Source organism: Protopterus annectens, chromosome 13.part0 (genome assembly GCF_019279795.1).
Source record: "Protopterus annectens isolate FY-2018-M chromosome 13.part0, PAN1.0, whole genome shotgun sequence".
Taxonomy (NCBI): Eukaryota; Metazoa; Chordata; order Ceratodontiformes; family Protopteridae; genus Protopterus; species Protopterus annectens.
Genome location: NC_056747.1, coordinates 375,535,558 through 375,555,590, shown reverse-complemented (window position 1 = coordinate 375,555,590; position 20,033 = coordinate 375,535,558). Strand labels below are relative to the sequence as shown.

General features: G+C 41.5%; 1 protein-coding gene across 1 annotated transcript in view; it reads right to left on the bottom strand.

The window, feature by feature from the left end:
* The window catches only part of PLK5 (polo like kinase 5 (inactive)), a 74,512-nt gene that overhangs the window by 8,856 nt on the left and 45,623 nt on the right, over positions 1 to 20,033 (bottom strand). Inside the window, exons 11-13 of the mRNA XM_044053985.1 lie at positions 16,626 to 16,706; positions 3,932 to 4,091; positions 3,471 to 3,600 (exon numbers count right to left, since the gene is read on the bottom strand). Of these exons, the coding sequence (XP_043909920.1) occupies positions 3,471 to 3,600; positions 3,932 to 4,091; positions 16,626 to 16,706 (371 nt within the window). The remainder of the gene's footprint in view (positions 1 to 3,470; positions 3,601 to 3,931; positions 4,092 to 16,625; positions 16,707 to 20,033) is intronic.

The window sequence follows — 20,033 nt, the reverse complement described above, 5'->3', positions numbered from 1 at the left end:
TGCTCAGAAGGCAGGCTTTGCTCCCCTGTTTTTATTTCTCTCATCCTAGATAATGCAGTATGCACTACACCCTGATAATGCAGTATGCACTACACCCTGATAATGCAGTATGCACTACACCCTGATAATGCAGTATGCACTACACCCTGATAATGCAGTATGCACTACACCCTGATAATGCAGTATGCATTACACCCTGATAATGCAGTATGCACTACACCCTGATAATGCAGTATGCACTACACCCTGATAATGCAGTATGCACTACACCCTGATAATGCAGTATGCACTACACCCTGATAATGCAGTATGCACTACACCCTGATAATGCAGTATGCACTACACCCTGATAATGCAGTATGCACTACACCCTGATAATGCAGTATGCATTACACCCTGATAATGCAGTATGCACTACACCCTGATAATGCAGTATGCACTACACCCTGATAATGCAGTATGCATTACACCCTGATAATGCAGTATGCACTACACCCTGATAATGCAGTATGCACTACACCCTGATAATGCAGTATGCACTACACCCTGATAATGCAGTATGCACTACACCCTGATAATGCAGTATGCACTACACCCTGATAATGCAGTATGCACTACACCCTGATAATGCAGTATGCACTACACCCTGATAATGCAGTATGCATTACACCCTGATAATGCAGTATGCACTACACCCTGATAATGCAGTATGCACTACACCCTGATAATGCAGTATGCACTACACCCTGATAATGCAGTATGCACTACACTCTGTATCTTTCCCAAAAGGTCTTGAAGCTACATGTTGCCTTCAGCCTCTATTAAAGAGAGAGGGATTCTACTTCTATGAAACAGAGTTTGAATATACCTCCTAAGCTGTGCTTAGCTCTACCTATCATGGCTGGCCCCAAAATGACCAAGGTTTGTTTCAAAAGCAGGCTTACTAGTTATTATAGACAGAACTCTATCCTCTTTCCCAGCATATACATTTGATTTATTTTAACAAGCTGGCCAACATATAACATAAATATTACTGCATTATTATTGCGGTGAGAAAGAAAAGAGCAACCAAAAAATGGTAGTGGCAGATATCACAACACATTTCCAAGGCAGTAACTGCCATCTCAGCAATGACATATTAGTCAAAGACCCGTAAGTCAAGGTTCTACTCTAAGTTGTGTCTGAACAGAGGAACCAGGCAGCAGTGTCTTCTTTCCCTTTTGCTAATTGTATTATATTCTGAATCACTGGCAAAAAAAATAAGGGACTCAGAAATTCAAGGATATAATTGGTACGGTGTTCAAAAAAAGTTGGGGTTATTTGCAAATAATATTATTTTGTACCTGATGGAACCAGAAAAAAACATCTCAATGTTGTGGAATACTCTGAGACAGTTCCAGTTTCTTGGGGTTTATAAAATTAATGAAAATAAAACAAACGCTATAGCTATAAACATTGTACCCACACATAAATTGGTTCAGCAATACTCATATTAATGAGCACATGATAAAAAGTAGTTAGGAGTATGGATTAAAACAGATTTGGTTATGGCAGCTAAGGATATGTAGCAAGAGACTAAACAAAAGATAATAGAAAAACTGAGAAACTGGAAGCTCTTCCCTATGGACATGGATACCAAGATATAAGCAGTAAAAATGTTTTTAGTCCCTTTAGTTTTATACACAGATTAGACATATTTTTATCAACCAGTGGAGGAGCTCTGGATAGTAATTAATAAAAAGTTGAAAGATTTTATTTGGGAGGGGAACAGGGCAAGAGTCAAGTGGGAAAAGTTGATCCTCCCAACAGAATAAGGAGGTTTAGGATTACCTGATTTGAAGGGATACTTCAGAGCTACACAGTTAAGGCTCATATACATAACAGAAGCAGAAGGCCACAATTCAGAACAGAAAGGCATAATGATGATGCAGGGAGGTAATTCAGGAAATAAAGAAAGAACGGGATTTTGGACACAGATCCTTAAGGAGAATAGCAGTCATACAGAATATTATATTCATAAAGTAGCAGAAAGTATACTAAGAACTAAGCAAACACAGGAATGGAGAAAAGAGATTCTGCTGATAGGGATGACTGCAATTAGAGGGTACACAGAATAGACAAAAGGGGCTGGAATGTACTAGAGGTAGCTGGCAAAGGAATCAAGGCACTGGGAACAAATAATTAGAGAAGGAAAGATAATAGCATGGGAAGAGGCCAAGAAGACATTTATTTGGATTGCAGGCTAGTGATTGCCTTCCCTTACAGGGACTGATATCAGAGTACAGACAAACAGAAAGGACAGGGGAATCCTGAATGAAAGGCCTACACTGGTTGGGTTTTTTAACTGAATCTAGAACAGAAGCTGCTGTTAAAAAGAGGATAATTAGTAGGGCATATCAAATATTGCATGATAACTATAGGAATCAATCAGAAGAGGTCAGAAAATATTGGGAAGAGAGATTAGATATGCAATTTACAAAGAAACAATGGGGAGACTTATGTATGGCTCCCAAACATCTAACAATATCTGGAAGATTCGAGATTTTTGCCTGGAAGTGTTTACATAGATGGCTTTATACCCTAAGCAGGCTCTAAAGAATTTTTCTCAGGTAGATGGCAAATGTTGGAGGTGTGACAGGGAAGAACAAGGTGACTAGGAACATATGTTTTGGGAGTGTAATGAGTTGGCGGATTTTAAAAAATTCCCTACAGAGTACTCTGTCAGATATACTGGGCAAGCAAATGACTGTAACTAAGGAAATGATTTTTTTTTAAATTGGGATACAGGATCTGAACTGCCTAGATACAGTAAACCCTTGATAAGTTTAATTCTGGTGGCTGCCAAAAAAAACAATTACTAGAAAATGGAAATCAAAACCTAAACTAACTGTAATTGAAGTGAATATTGTATCAGAGATTAATGAACAGGAGGTGGGATCCTTCCAAAAAGGTAGGAGTAAATTAATAAAAACATGGAAATTGTGGGAACAATACATTCAGAAAAATGTTTTCGAAGAAGAATGAGGTTTAAGAGAAGGCAGGAATTAATTTATATTATATTACTTAGATTATACAGCACATATATTGTTATATATCATATAATCTTTGTTATATGTGGTTGGATTACTTTTATATAAATGCAAGTTTGCTTATGTTACAAATGATAATTCAAGTTAAGAAAAAACGAGTCTTTAAACCCGGACCAAATGGTGTTTCAACAAAACCTTAAACAATTTTTGTAGAGGGGGAACCAATGCAAAGGGCCTGCTGAAGTATTATTTTTCAATAGTCTTTAACTGAAAGGTCATTACTGAAACAACCTTTCTCTTTCTAAACTGCTTAGCCAGGAAAGATATGGAAGTCTTTCACAACAGCCTACCATTTTTACTAAACACATCCAAAACAACAGAAGAAGCAGGTCAAAACAGCAATGAAATCAGTGAGGTCATTTTTTAATTTCATATTCATACCTCAAGAAGTTTGTGTTTCATGTATTCGGCAAAGAACCGTAGAATACCCATCTTCACAGAGAGTGGGCTGGGAACATCCTTCCTTGGAAACCACCAGCTTTCTTCTATCTCTGTTGTGTAACAGACCATCCTGCAAAACAATTACAACAAGGTCACAGGACAGAAACACACACCACAAGCACAAGTAAAGCTTTGCTCAAACAGGCTAACTTATTCAGACATTTGAAAGAAGACAGATCTGCTGACTGCAGGATGATATTTATAGAGCTATTAAGTGCTAGGATTTCTTTTATCTTTGTAATGGGGAGGAATTCTACAGTATCAGCTTCTCTTCTGCAGGGGCTCCATTAAGGTATTATTGTCTGGAGCAGTATCTGTGAACATATTACTGTAATTATCACGCTGACACCGGATTGCATTTTCATTTTAAAATGGTGTGCAAAATGTCAGGTAGTACTTACTGCAGTTGTGGGTACAGGGCAATGTGGGTGCTGTCATTAAGCAGGACTCCAGTGATGTTACCAGAGAGCTGATATCCAAAGCCATATTTGTTGGAATAGTCCACCCATTTAGTGACCCACAGCACTGGACACAGTAGATCCTCTTTTGGGTTGCAGAAAGCTGAAAAATACACAAGAGAATAAGAAAAATCCAGTTTAATGCATCTCATGGCCATGATATCAGTGTTTTCCGGCTTAACCTAGATTCGTCTGCACAGTATTTGGTTACAGTAACTACAGTGTGTGTTTCTGAGAGAACATGTCACTTTTGGGAGAACCAGCTCAGGCCACACTCCAAAAGACTCGTTCTCAGTGCAAGTGACCACACTGACAGCAGGTGTTTTGGAATATGGCCCTGGTGTAAGCTTGTTTACAGATGGGCCTTATACTGAAGTAAGTCACTTACAGAGAGAGCAGATCTTTCGGAATCGGGGCAGACTTGCACTGAGAGCAACTATTTTTGAATCTGGCCCAATATCTTAAAATGGCCAACTTCTTGCTCACCCCAAAATCCAACACCATAAAATGTTTCCATTAAGTTAATGCACTTTCTATTATGCTACCAGTGTTATTTAGTATCGCAACATATTACAATGCTCTAACTATCACTGTTTTTTTACTCTGGTGTACTCTGGTGTTTTAACATTAACATAAACTATAAAAAACAACCTTTTCAACTTAAGACAATTCATAGACCTAGCTGGTCTGCCTATAGACTTGGTTTCAGGAGATCCTTTTACTATGTCCTTTGCTGTTATTAAAAGCATGAATCTATTAAACACAAGCTCTCTTCATCTTTACCACTTTTCCCAACACGCTTTTTTTAATGTTCAAATTATCCTTTTTTGGAAAAAATGTGCTTCCTAACACCCATTTTAACTCCGTCTCCTGTGATGTGTTACACTGGTCCTTCAAGAAATGCCATTCCGCATACTGTTCACTCATCTGTGGTACTTAAAGGCATCGGTCATACCCTTTACTCATAGCGTCAACTGGAAACTGCACACTGTTTCCACAGCTTCCACTTATTTATTTATTTATTTAACACTTGTTTACCGGGAAATTCTGACTTGGAATGAAGCCAATTTTCAGCGGAAGCCCAGGGAGAAACGATCCAAATGCATGTCTTTGTAACGTATACAATATATATATATATATATATATATATATATATATATATATATATATATATATATATATATATATATATTACAGTATCTCATATGTAAGTTCTGCCCTTCTTAGAACTATTAGCCTATCTTATGTGTATCTACTTTAGGAAACATAGTACTTAAAATATACACAGGGCCAGATTCAGTAATGCCTACACTAAGTGTACACGATATGTATTCAAGAACATCCCTACCACATTTTTTGTACTTTCTAGTCACTCAGAAAGATCACACTAAGTGTACATGTAGTCTGCACTTTGTGGTAACCTTTATGAATCCCTGTCAATATTTAAGGCTACCAGAATATCAGTAGGAAAACTAAAATTAGAAGGAAGAAAGTGTGAGTTATGTCTGTGTTGTCTATTCACTTAGATCAGTGTACACTTAGTGTAGGCTTTATTGAATCCCGGGGACAGATTTTGGCAGATGAAAATTATCCATCAAGCACAATGTCTGGATACAAGGTGATTTTTCAATAATATATAGATTAACTGGCTTACTTGGTCAAGCAATATGCAACTGGAGGTCACAGCCATTATATGCTAGCAACCTGAATAGATTGTGTTAACTTGTAGTAAGTTGCTTTAACCTTTGTGTCATCTGAGGGCAACCTAGAATCCAAGAGCCACATTTGAGAAATTCGGTATCCTCATGTTTCAGCAACAGTTGCTAATTTTATATGCATATGTTCACATTTTCTAGCATAGTGCTAATAATACACATATTGTCTATGTGTATACCCACACTGAAGCCTGAAGTATAAATACTTTTCTACCCATGTCATCAAGCACCTACTACCTACTCCCCCCACGTCATCAAAAGTACAGTTGTGCGCACTTCCCATAAATGTAGATGTTCGAGTGTATTCACTAATGCAATCCTGACTTCTGAGATCTCCTGCTGTGGAAGCCCTTGGCCAGCGTAACTACCAGAGTAAAAGTCTCCCCCCTCCTAATGCTGGCGGATGCCCTATCAGATGTCAGTATGCTTGGGTATAAAGGGTGCCAGCAGACACCATGACATCAGTTTTTTCTTGCTCCCTAGAAGGTAAGAGCCTCCAGGATGAACCATAAGCAAGGATCAAAAGCAGAAAATGGGCACAGCAGGGAAAGCACCCAGGGGGTCCTCTGGTTAGTGAAGAAGACAGAAGCAGATTACTACTGTAGGCAAAGGGGAGAGGGAGGGAGGGAAAGAAGACTGCAACAGGGAATGCACTCTAACATCTACATTTATGGTTAAGTGCACACAACTGTACTATGTTCTTTGTGTTTCACTATTGCAGCCCTGATTTGTGGGATGATTCCCAAAGCTGAGATGAGGGTGGAAGGAAGATTATGGAGGAGAGAGGATGCCCTGCAGAATGGCAGTGGCAAATCCTGCTCTAGACTTGGAGAAGGCTGATAAGTGGTAGTGTTTGGTAAAGATATGCACAGACGCCCAGGTAGCAGCTTCCAAAATGTCTTTGGTAGGTACGCCTTTAGGAAGGCAACAGAGGTAGATGTGGCCCTAGCAGAGAGTCCTTACAGTTTCAGGATGCTTCTTGCCATGATGGGTGTAACAAAAGGAAATACAATGGGCGATCCACTTTTAGGTAGTCTATTTGAAAATTGGTTTCCCTTCAGAGCCAGTGGCAAAGACACAAAGAGTTGGTCAGATTTTCTGAAAGATTTAGTCTGTCCAGATAGTAGCAGAGCTGTCTGTGTACATCCAAAGAGTGAAGGATTCGCTCCCCCTGGTTCTGAGAATTGAGAAGAAAGTGGGCAAGTATATACCAACTCGGCCTTCCTGAGAACACTGGAAAATATGAAGGTCTCTCCAAACACCATTATATTGGGTGACTTCAACTACCCAAACATAGACTGGGAGCATTACTCTAGCTCCAACACCCTAGCCCAAAGGTTCCTAGAATTTATAAACTCAAATGCTATGGAACAACTTGTTACCACTCCCACAAGAGGGGAAAACATACTGGACCTGATTATCACCAACATGGGGACTCTATGCTCCAGACCAGAAGTGTATCCCTCACTGGTAAGATCAGACCATAAACTAATCTCACTGGATATTCACATCCCGACCCCACCCCTGCCCAGAAAACCACAGTGAAAAACTTCTCTAAAGCAAATTTCACACTCCTCAAAACCGAGGTGGAATCCTTCAAAGCCCCGGGCCTGTGGAAAATACGGCCCAGACCGCAGAATCCTTTATAAACGCATTCTATGAACACCTTCAGGAATGCATGGATCATGTGATCCCAAATAAAACCAAGACCCAATCCTCCAAAGGCAGACGTCCTGTCTGGTGGACCCCAGCCATAAACAAACTATACAATAGAAGGAGGAAGCTACTAAATGGTAGAGCAAAATCCCAAAAAGGGAAGGCATCACTGATCAGTATTAGCAAAAAACTACGGGCACTCATAAAATTGTCTAAGGCCAGCTTCGAGAGATAAATTGCACAGGACACTAAGGATAATCACAAGGCCTTCTTTAGTTATGTTAGGAACCTGGGTGGTAATTCCCAGATATGCTCAGAATTAGTCCAAAATGACAAAAAATACACTGAACCCACAGACATTGCCAACATCCTAGCTGACAGGTTCAGCGCAAACTTCTCCCCCACTCCACACCAAAAGGGCAAATATCTATCCCAGCAGAGTGCTGCCCCCCTGACATCTCAGATGCTCAGGTAAGAGCCGCCCTCTCCAAAGCAAAAAACACAGCATCAATGGGACCAGACGGTGTCCCGGGCTGCGTCCTACATGAACTCCAAGAAGAGCTAAACCCAAACATAAAACTACTGTTCAATCTCAGCCTTACTACAGGATATGTGCCCAAAGAGTGGCGTACAGCAACAGTGGTCCCTCTCCATAAAGGTGGTGCCTCAACGGATCCTGGAAACTATCGCCCCATAAGCCTGACTAGCTTGGTCTGCAAAGCTATGGAAAGGATCATCATGGACCTCATAAATAAAGATATTGGGGACCTACAGACACTGGATCCTACCCAGTTCGGCTTTGTTAAGGGCAGATCCTGCCTCTTAAACCTGGTTGATTTCTTTGAAACAGTCACCAAGGCCATTGACGAGGGGAAGGTGGTCCACACAGCCTACCTGGACCTCGCAAAAGCCTTTGATACAATACCCCACTCGGGCATTATAGATAAGCTCACCAGCTTAAATATAAACCTCTATGTCACTAGATGGATTGCAAACTGGCTCAAGGACAGAACCCACATGGTTAGAATTGCTGGAGCCATATCAGACTCCAAACCAGTTACAAGTGGTGTCCCACAAGGCTCAGTCCTGGGACCTCTCTTGTTCGGTATATATTTCTCGGAGGTACAGGCCAACACGGAAGGACTGTGGCTGACCAAGTTCGCAGATGACTGCAAACTGGGCGCCATAATCGACTCTCCAGCCGACACAAGCATCCTCCAAAAGGGCCTCATAGAAACAGACAACTGGTGCCAGAGCCATGGCCTCAAGCTAAATGCCAAAAAGTGTATAGTCATCCCTTTGGCAAAAACAAAGTGCCCACAAATTACCACATAGGTGGTAATCCATTAAGTACAGAAGAAGTAATTAGGGACCTGGGGACCCAAGTTGATAGCAATCTCTCATTTGACAACCACGTGGCCAAAGTGGTTAGAAAAACATTTTATATAGCCCACCTAATCATGAAGGGATTCACATCTAGATCAGGGGAGGTCATCGTGCCTCTTTACTCATCCCTCATCAGGCCCATAATTGAGTACAATGCCCCTTTTGGGATGTACCTTACCAGACACCTGCAGCAACTGGAAAGACCCCAAAAGTACCTCACCAAGAGGATCAAAGGGCTCAAACAGATGCCATATGCTGCCCGGTTAAAGAAACTCCAGCTCTACTCAGTGGCATACCACCTGTTCAGAGGTGATCTGTGCCTGACGATAAAGCCATGTCCAACCCGGAATTAATGGACATGCTGCACCTCAGAAAATCCAAATCCCATCGAGCTACGCGCTCGAGAGATTTGAACCTCAGCACTGAAATAAATAGGACATGCTGGAGGGACAGATTCATAACCCAGAGGCTCCCTTCACTCTGGAATAAAATCCCAGTCCAGGTTAGGCAGAGTCCCTCATTGACTCTATTCAAGAGGAATCTTGATGAGTGGATGGGAGATCGTAGGTTTACCCTGGGTATCACTTCTGTGTCACTGTTAGACAGAGGCGCAGTATACTAACCTCGAAAAAGGGCATAGCAAAATAAATTTAAAATGGGTGGCGAAAGCCAAACACATTCTGGCTAGGCTTATAAATGCCCTAGGGCAAATAGCCTAGTATGAACCTATGAACCTATATCCTGATTCAAGCATGTGTCCATGACCACCATGGGCATAATGGATGGATTAGTCCTAAATGATACTCTGATTGGGTGGAATATGAGAAATGGATCCACTGCCATGACAGCGTGCAGCTCAGAGACCCTCCTAGCTTATGTGATAGCTAGTAAAATGGCAGTCTTCCAAGTTAAGAACTTTAATTCAGCAGAAGCTGCCGGTTCAAAAGGGGGTAGTGTACAAAACTGAGGTCCCATGGAGGTGTGGGTTCTCTCCTAGGAGGTCTGATGTGAATCACTCCACTGAGGAATTGTTTCAGCAGGGGGTGGGAAAAGATAGGAGGAAGAATAGAGAGGTGGGCTGACTTGGCATAGGTGTGAATTTTGAAGGAAGATTATTCAAGCTGAGAGTCTGACAGCCTATATGCTGGGATGCACAAACCTTCCCTTGCCCTGAATCAGAAGGTCAACTTTCTGAGGTAACTGCCATTGATTTTTGTTGGTTAAACTTAGTAGCAGAGTATCCAGTGCAGCCTGGGCCAGTCTGGGGCTATCAGGATGAACCTTGGGCCTTATACCCTGATTTTTAGCAGGACCCAAGGAAGACGAGGCAGGGAAGGAAATGGATAATAGAAAAGGTGGTGCTAAAGCTAGGAGAAAGCATCTGTCCTCCAGACTGTGGGTAGTTTGTTCCTGGAACAGAATCTTTTTAGTTGAGCATTTTCTTTGGTGGCAAACAGGTATATCTGCAGGGATCCCCATTTCTGGACAATGCTGAGAAATGTTTCCCCAATGCAGACGCCACTTGTGGGGATCCATAAAGTTTCTGCTGAGATGATCTGCTAGAGTGTTTTGAGCAACTGTAAGGTACTGCACTATGAGGTGCAACCCCAGAGCTGTCTCCCAGACCTGCACAGCTAGTCAACATAGACGGTAAGAGTGAGTGCCTCCTTGTTTGTTTATATACCATATGACTGTGGTGCTGTCTGTTTTGACTTACAAGACTCCTGGTTTCCATATTTCTTTGAAAGCAACTAGGCCCTTTTGAACTGCCATCAGTTCTTTCCAATTTATGTGCTTGTCTCTGAGCTGAATTTCCCATCTGTCTTGGGATTGAAGGTGTTGGAAATGAGCCCCCCAGGATGCCTCTGAAGTATCTGTGGATAAAGTTTGGCCCTGAGGGTGAACCTGAAGGGAGGGAAGACCCAGGTTCTGGGCACATGCCCATATCAACCATGCAAATTCCACTTTGAGGCAAGGGATCAGTGGAATTTCTGACTCCAAGGACTGTGAGCGCTGACACCACATATTTTTGAGTAACACTGGAGCTTCCTCACATGTAGCCTGGCCAGAGGGATCATGAGGATACAAGATGCCAGGTAGCCTACTGCTCTCAGGAATTCTCTGGCTGAGAGGCATTGTCTCTGCATAATGTTTTGGAACGGAGGAATCCAGAAGAGCCCCCAGGAAAACTATCCTGGTCGATGAGTCTGTGCTGGACTTGCAAAGATTTATGGTGAACCCCAAAGAGGTGAAGAGGTACCGAGTGAAGGCCAGATCTTTCAGGAGCTTTGACCAACCCATGGCTTGAATAAGGCAGTCATGTAGATAGGGGTAAATTTGAATCTGTTTTTTTTTCTGCAGAAGGTGATCACGGGCTAAACACTTTGTGAAGACCCTGGAAATAGTAGATAAGCCAAAGGGCAGTGCAGAGAATTGAAAGTGACTGGTACCTGCTCTGAAACATAGAAAAAGTCTGCAAGATTCCTCTGTAGGAATATGCAGGTAAGCATCTTCTAGGTCTAAGGTGTCCATTAAGGCCTGAGGGGCTATCATAAGAAGTTTTTGAAGAATCAACATTATGGATTTTGGTACCAGCAGAGACTGATTGTGGGTGGTGGACAGGTCTAGACTAGGGTGTCAACAGCCTTCCTTTCTGGGAACTAGGAATGGCCTGGAATAGAATCCTTCCCTATTTGGTGTTATGGTACTGGTTCCACTGAGCCCTGTGAGCATAGGTTGTGAATCTGAGAAAGAGCCTCTGCTCTTTGATTTTGTGGAATATATGGGTAACCTGAGTATCTCAGTGGCTCTTTGAGTGTGAGCCTGTAACAATTTGAGATAACATTCAGAACCCACTTGTCTGAAGTAGTGAGGGACCAATTTTCTTTGAACAAGGGATTGCCTTCCTCCTAGTCTTCCTCCTATCTTTCCTAGAGATGGTGGTTGGGGGTAGGGAGAGGAATGGAAGAGACATTGCTGCTCTATGCCAGGGCCCTGTGGCTTAGCACTCCCCTGCCTGGGGATTTCAGAAGACCACTGCCTGGGCCTTTGTGAATGATGCTGCCTTTGAGGCCTTTCCAGGGTTTCCTTTGCCTGCTTTTTCATTGAGAGGGAAACAATGGATGTTTACTGGGAAAATTCCTACTAAATCTAGGAGGCTGAACTTGGAGGAAGTCTTTGGCAGTCTGCATAAATTTTGCCTTATCTTCCATCTTTCTGAGCACAGCCTCAGCTTTTGGTCCAAAGAGGAAGTCCTTATCCAGGAGTGCATCCAGAAGGTTGGATTTGACATGGTCCGGTAGGGTCTGCTACCTAAGCCAAGCAAGCATGCCTTCCAATGACTGAACCAGACAGTGCAGCTCAGCTGCATGCCTCCATAGCATCATAGCCGCAGTGTAATGAGTGTCTAGTCACCTGGGAACTGGACTGGCAAAGGTACAACAATTCCTTTGTAATGTTCTTGTCCTTCTGGGAGGATATCTTTTGCTTCATTTGATCTCATACAGTTTGTTGGTATTTTACCATATGAAACTGGTTAAGTTAAGGGCCCTCATGGCCAGGTAGCAGAAGTTTAGGCTTTTTTACCAAAACCTATCAAGGGTCCTGTTTTCTTTGTCAGCAGGTAGAGGGTTTTTAAAGAGCTGGCTCTTCCTCCCTAGGGTCCTGGAGTGACAACCTCTGGATCAGCAGAGGGATTTTTGAAGAGGTACTTATGTGAGACCAGCACTCTGCAAAACCTGTCTGGTTTTCGAGGGGCTGGAGGTGGAAAATCTGGATTCAGGGAAGAAGCCATAAAACATCCTCTACCACCTTCAAAACAGGAGGAATAGCCAAAGGTTTGTGTTCAGGGAGGTCAAGGAACTCTCTAACCCTCTTTTCGATTGTGAGTATTCTTGTGCCTCCCACTAGAAATGTTCCCTCATGGCATGGAATGTTTCCCCAAAAGTGATGTCCTCAGGAGGCAAAGCTGAAGCCAGATTCTCTTCAGAATCTGAATCTTCAAAAGAAGTAAGGAAGGACCCTCCTCAAAGACAGACTCCTCCTGGTCAGAATCCTCATCTGAAACAGGAGGTTCATAGAACATTTCAGGGGTAGGATCCCTCTTCCTTTTGCCTGGGGAAGACTCTAAAGGGGGTTGCCTTGTTCTGACTATGGAGATAAGGTCCTCAGCTAACCTGACCAGGTCTTGCTGATATCCTTGTGCATGGGAGCCGGAAGGCCTAGGTATAGAACCTGAGGTAGAACCCTTCTTAAAGGGAGCTCTGGTCATGGGCCTATGTATGTCTTCAATCTTGCTTTACATCTGCGTGAGTTTAGTGCAATATTTGTATATAACACTTAGGTATATGAGTTTAGAACAGTATCTGTTTGAGCTTAGTACTACCTGTATATATATATATATATATATATATATATATATATATATATATATATATACTACCTTTATTCTTAGCCTTTAGCTAGATATTGGTATATCTGTTCATTACTAGGTTTCATATTATATGTATAGCTAATGTTTGCTGCAGTATGTATCATTTGCTACTGCATGTATATTCAATTGTTCTTCATGTATTCTGCTGCTCATTTATTGTACTGTGGAGCATTTCTCCCTGGGTCTCCACTGAAAAAGGACCTGTGTCCAGTGGAATTTCCCAGTAAACAAATGTAAATAAATAAATAATAATAGTAATAAATAATCCTGACGCCAGTCTCTTTGCAAAGAAGAACTGATGCAGGCTGACACCTCAAACGAACATCACTGGTACAAGATCGTTCATCAGAAGCTGAGTTCTGCTGAATGACGCAGGAATCGACCGACGAACTGAAAGTCAAGGCCTGTGTAGAAGCTGAAGAACCCAATGTCATGTTGGACTCTGTATGGGTCTCAACTGAGTCCTGCACCACCACCTCGGTCGTAGAAGGGGGCTATGAAAGTGCCTTGCCTTCCTCAGCAATAACAAGCCTTGGGGTACTAGCAGACAGTGAACGGTTGTCATCCGAGGCCCTAAGCTTGGGTCTTTTTTCCTTGTCCTTCCTATGCTTAGACAACTCAACCTCAGGAAGACTGGCGGATGCCATTGGACGATGTTAGGTAGTAGGCAGACTAAGATGCCTAGCTAAGATTTTGGCCCTATGCCTGTTAGTCCTAGAGTTGAAATGGGTGCAAAAACAGCAATGAGGGACTTCATGATCAGGGCCTACACAGGTGACAGACAAAGTATGAAAGTCTCAATGTGGGATTTGCTTACCACAGTGGAGACAATTGTTAACCTTATCTGACATGGGTTAAAACAAGAAAAAGAGTTCACCAATGGGGTACTTGGCTTTCAGATGACTTCCCTCTGGTGTGGACAGAATGAAGCACTGAAACACTGCTTCAGGCTCTGATGGTAAGAAAAGACTGATGCCATGGCATCGTCTGGCTCCCTTTATTCCCAAGCATACTGACGTCAGATAGGACAGCCACTAGCCTTAGGAGGAGGGAGATTTTTACTCTGATATTCGGGCCAGCCAAGGACTTCTACAGCAGGAAATCCCACAAGTCAAGAGTGCAACAGTGAAAGATGAAGAATATCAAGTATTAGCACTCCTCCAGTGTCACCAGCTGCCATAACTCAAACCAATTTACATTAAAAATAAAAAAAAAATGCCCTCACACACTGTACATACAAAGATGTGCCCACACAACCCTACAAAAATAACTCTTCATCAAAGCTCTGGAAATGAAATGTAACTATAAAAAGAAAAACAACTAAAACAAAACAAAAATAAAACATGTGCCAAAATAATCAATTGGAATATGTTATTACAGACAAATTTGACCCACAATGAAAAATGTACATCTAATAGTTTTAATCTAACTAAAAGGTACAACTAAAAACTAACAGGGTGGCCTAATGGTTAAGGTGTTTGCCTTGCAAGCACAAGGTGCAGGGTTTGAGTCTCACAAGGGTTAATTGGCTAGGCTTAAAATGGCTCGCAAGGGCAGTTAGCTTAGTACTAATCTATGAACCTATGAACCTATAATACTAACATAACTCTCACTACAGTATAGTACAGTACACTGACAAAATCACTTAATTTCCCAAGAAACTACAGATACAGTGAAGTGCCTGTTTATCTAACTTTAACCACAGAGATCACATATGGTGAATCTTAACAGTGATTGCAGCAACACAGCTGATATACACAGTGTAATGTGAGATGGTACAGGAGGTACTGACATATGTATATGAAACAACACAGCTGAACAGGTTACACAGTGTAATGTGGGATGGTACAGGAGGTACTGACATATGTATATGAAACAACACAGCTGAACAGATTGCACAGTGTAATGTGGGATGGTACAGGAGGTACTGACATATGTATATGAAACAACACAGCTTAACAGGTTACACAGTGTAATGTGGGATGGTACAGGAGGTACTGAGATATATATATATATATATATATATATATATATATATATATATATGTATATAACAACACAACTGAACAAGTTGCACAGTGTAATGTGGGATGGTTACAGGAGGAGTTGTCAGGATGTAGTAAGTCAGTACAGGCACTAGAAAAAGAAGCTGTTACTGAGTCACCTGTCCTAGGAGTATACGTATATACTTTACAGCTGGCCAAAGGGGGACATTTCTTAGTAAAATGAGAGAATCTGCAACATGATACCATGCTCTTTACAAGTACAAAAGGATTATTTTTATTTACAAATATTGTAGAATTTAATAATATATTTTTTATTTTATGCCACTGGGATGGCATAAAATGAGTTAAATTGTTTAAAAATTGTATCATAATTTGAGCAAAAAAAAGTAAGACATTTTGTTCCTCCTGAAATATGAGGGCATTTACTATTTTTCATATTTTATTACAGAACATAGCTACCCTAACCAATGTCTTGTGAAAAGTGGGACAGGTGGTAAACCTACACAAGGGTTGGGAGGGTGGCTTAATGGTTAAGGTGTTTGCCTTACAAACACAAGGTGCAGGGTTTGAGTCTCTCAAGGGATAATTGGCTAGGCTTAAAATGGCTCGCAAGGGAAGTTAGCCTAGTACTAATCTATGAACCTAAACACATCTACATATTGCCTCTAAGACTGTGACAGTGAGACAGAAAGACAGAGTTCCTGTTTCTCATGTTGGCAACCTGTATTCAATTAGACAGTCTAGCTTTGATGAGTGTACTGAGAAGAAAAACTGAGTGGCAAAAACATGCCTGCCTCTTCCACAGGAGGAACTGGGGATGTACTGTACCACTTTGACATATATTGCTATGCCAGCATTTGTTGTATCATAACAACAGGGGCAGATAAGGTGTGTGAGCATGTGGACACAGGTCCCTGCTTAAATCTTAATGTCCTCTGATATAATCCACTTGAGATGGGATAGAAGAGAATTCACTTCATGCGAGCAAGGAGACAAATGCATTTTGGTCATCACACAAAGCAGATGGATTCTGCCATTTATAACATGAACCAATGGTGAAATATATGGGTGGGAGGTTGGCATAATGGTTAAGGTGTTTATCTTAAAAACACAAGGTACAGAGTTTAATTCTCACATAGGGTAATTGGCTAGGCTTAAAATGGCCCACAAGGGCAGTTAGCCTAATACTAACCTATGAACCTAACCTAAAAAAATACAGTCCCAACCATAACCATTAATGGTGTCCATTTTAAAATACATGACATAGACAGTTTTTACTTCAGTTGCTTATTCCTCTCCCTTCAGACATTGCTGCGAAACAGATTTGCAAACATTTGACTCCAAACTTCAGAATATGGTGTGTGTCCTGGAGTTGTTTTTGCTCCTTAACCTTGCCTGACTCCTACAAGTACATATGAAGCATTGTGGAACACATTCCTTACCTTCAGGCATGTTCTTCAGGCAGTTATGCAGGACCCTGGTGATGCTATTTGCTATACTCCCTCTAGTCCAGTCTGCTTCAGCTGTAAAGGTGCACAAAGAAGACAGCTTATTACTGGTTAGTTGAAAAACATGATCTCAGAATTATGTAAGCACTTTTATTTATTAGGCTAGAATGGAATTCTTAAACAGGAACTACATTCTGCACTGTATACAGAATGACCATCAAAAGCTGAAGTAGAAAACAAATGCACATGAACCATTATGGCACAGCCAGTAAAGCCATGAACTGTCAGCGCAACAAAACATCAGGCCACATTTAACTAAAGGATACCAGGAGGATGTGCTTTCATTTGAAAGACCTATTCCTAATGACCCATTATGTTAATGCAGTCCCTAACTGTGTTCTCACTGTCACAAACTCCCACCTCTTCCTGCTACGCATGACTGTCACTCACAGTAACACAGGTCACTGCATATGGTACACTACAAAATGGGCATTTAAAACATACATTTGTGGTTGCCCTTCACTCATTATTAGTTGCCTAAACAAACTAAACTGAACGGTGACTTGAACTGCCATTGTTTATTTCTATTCCTTATCTATAATTTGGTACTTCCTGTTCCAGACGGAGCTGTGAGTAACCAGTTTATTAATCAGGAAGAAAAACAAATAATATTAAAAAATAGGCAACTCACCAAGCAGTCTCCAAAGAATTTTTCCTCAGGTAGGTGGCAATTGTTGGATGTGTGATGGGAAGAAAGAGGTAACTGGGAACATATGTTCTGGGAGTGTAATGAGTTAGCAGAGTTTAAAAACTCCATACACAGTACTCTGTTAGAAATACTGTGCAAGCAAATGAGTGTAACTAAGGAAATTATTTTTTTGAGATGGGATACAGGATCTGACTTGCCAAGACATAAATGGAAGTCCAAATATAAACCAACTATACTTGACATAGTGAATATTGTAACAAAGACAAAAGAACTGAGAGTGGAATCTTTAGAAAAGGGTAGGAGTAAATTAAAAGAAAAAAATAGAGATTGTGGGGAACAATACATGCAGAAAGTACAGTTGTGTAAAATCTTACCATAATGGTAGATGTCCTTGCGTTCACTGCTGCAGTGTTCCTAACATTCGGGAATCCCTGCCGTGGAAGCCCATCACACTGCCAGTATAGCAAAGACTTGTTGCATTTAAAAGGTACGCCTGAACGTCACTCAAAACACTCCTTGTGTACAGTAGGGCATAAATATGATGTTTAGGCTTACCATAAACAGAACTGATTGCCCCAGTAGGAACACCAGTCCAAGGAACCCAAGAGCCAACCTGTACATCCAGGAAGGCAAAGGACTAGCAGGATGGGGGAGGGAGCAAATACTGTAGCAGTAAAGGCAAGGACATCTACCATTATGGTAAGATTTTATACAGCTGTACTATGTCCTTACATTCACTACTGCAGTATTCTTAACATTTGTGAGAGTGCAAAAGCTCAAGAGGAAACTTGGGAGGGGGAAGGAGAAGAAGAAGAGTCCCCTAAGAAGCCATGGAGAATGGCATTAGCAAAACCAGCCCAGCTCTAGAGATACCATCCAAATTGTAGTGCTTACTAAAGGTATGCATAGAAGACCAGGTAGCTGCTTCAAGAACAGAATTAGTATCTAAGCCCTTGAAAAAAACACCAGAAGAAGCCACAGCTCTAGTAGAATGAGCCTTGACTGAAGCAGGAAGGCTCTTGCCATGAAAGCTGTAACAAAAGGAAATAGCCTTAGAAATCCAAGAAGAAATTGTTTGCTTGGATACAGCTAGACCCAAAGAGCTAGCATGAAAAGAAATAAACAACTGATCAGATTTTCGAATAGCCTTAGTCTGATCCAAATAAATTCTGAGTTGCCTATGCCCATCCAATGTATGCAGCACCCTCTCATTGTCAGACTGGGGACAGGGGAAAAAAAGGAAGCAGATTAATAGACTGATTAAGGGAAAGCTCATTAACCACCTTAGGCATAAAAGAGGGATTAGTGTGTAAGGACTCCCTGTCCTCATGAAAAATCAAAAAAGGAGGACAAGCCACAACGGCCTACAACTCAGACACCCATCTGGCAGAAGTAAGAGCTAACAACAGAACAGTCTTCCAAGAACAATGCTGCAAGGAAGCTGAAACAGCAAGCTGAAAAGGAGCCTGAGTCAACTTTTCCAAAACAAAATTAAAATTCCAGGGAGGAGGAACAGGTTTCCTGGGAGGTCTAATATTAAGGACACTTTTGAGAAATTATTTAACCTCTCATCTAGAAGCTAAAGGAGGAGATAAAGGCAGACAAGCAGAGGTGGCTGATAAGTGGGCCTTAACAGAAGAATAGGCCAAACCAGCATTGAGCAACTCACACAAATAAGAGAGAACCAAAGGAACATCCACAGTAAGTGGGTTCAGGTTATGAAACAGACACCATACAGAAAAACTCTTCCATTTGGATAAGTAGGATTTCCTAGTAGTAAGTTTCCTGGCCTCCTGCAGGGCTTGCAGCACATCCTCAGAAAAAAGGTGTCTATGAGGAATCAAAATCCTATCACCCACAATGTCAGTTGAAGTGTGGACAGATGGAGATGGATGAAAGATTCCTTGTCTTGTGTGATTAGATCCGCCCTGTGAGGTAACTTGTGATGACTGCCCCGGCTAGATGCAGAAGTAGAGGGAACCAGTGCTGTTGAAGCCAAAAGGGATTTCCTAACAAGATTTTGAGAACATTCTGTTGAATTCTGAACAGGACTTTCGGAATGAGAGGAAGGGGAAGGATTGCATAAAGAGACATCCCCCTCCAAGAAAATGAGAGGGCACACACCTTCCATAACAGATGACCTGATACTCTGGCACAAAACAGAGAAAGTTGTCTGTTCAGAGGGGAGGCATAAAGATCCACTTGAGGAGTACCCTACTGGTGAATAATGTCTAGAAACACATCCCTATGAAGCATCCATTCATGGGACTGAGTTAAGGACCTGCTCAGAGTGTCTACTGTAATGCTCTGACCAGAAGGGATATAAACCACCTGAAGAGTCACTTGATACTTGACAGCAAAATCCCATGCCAGAAGTATCAAATGGCAAAGAAGGTAGGATCTCATACCTCTCTGTTTGTTTATATACCACATCACTGTGGTATTGTCTGTGAAGGGTTTACCATCAAAATGTTGATTGCACATAGTGGAATATGCACATTGTTGACAAATTTATGTAAAATTCGTACTGCCGACTTTTCAGAATGCCAAAAAAAAAAAAAATGAAAGTCGACATTTCTGACTGCTCCACACCTAAAAACAAGTACTAACATGGATCAAGAAGGGGTGAGATTTTACAGTTCAGAATATTGTTTGATTTTTCAGCGGTAGGAGCTTAGACTTCGTGTAATTGG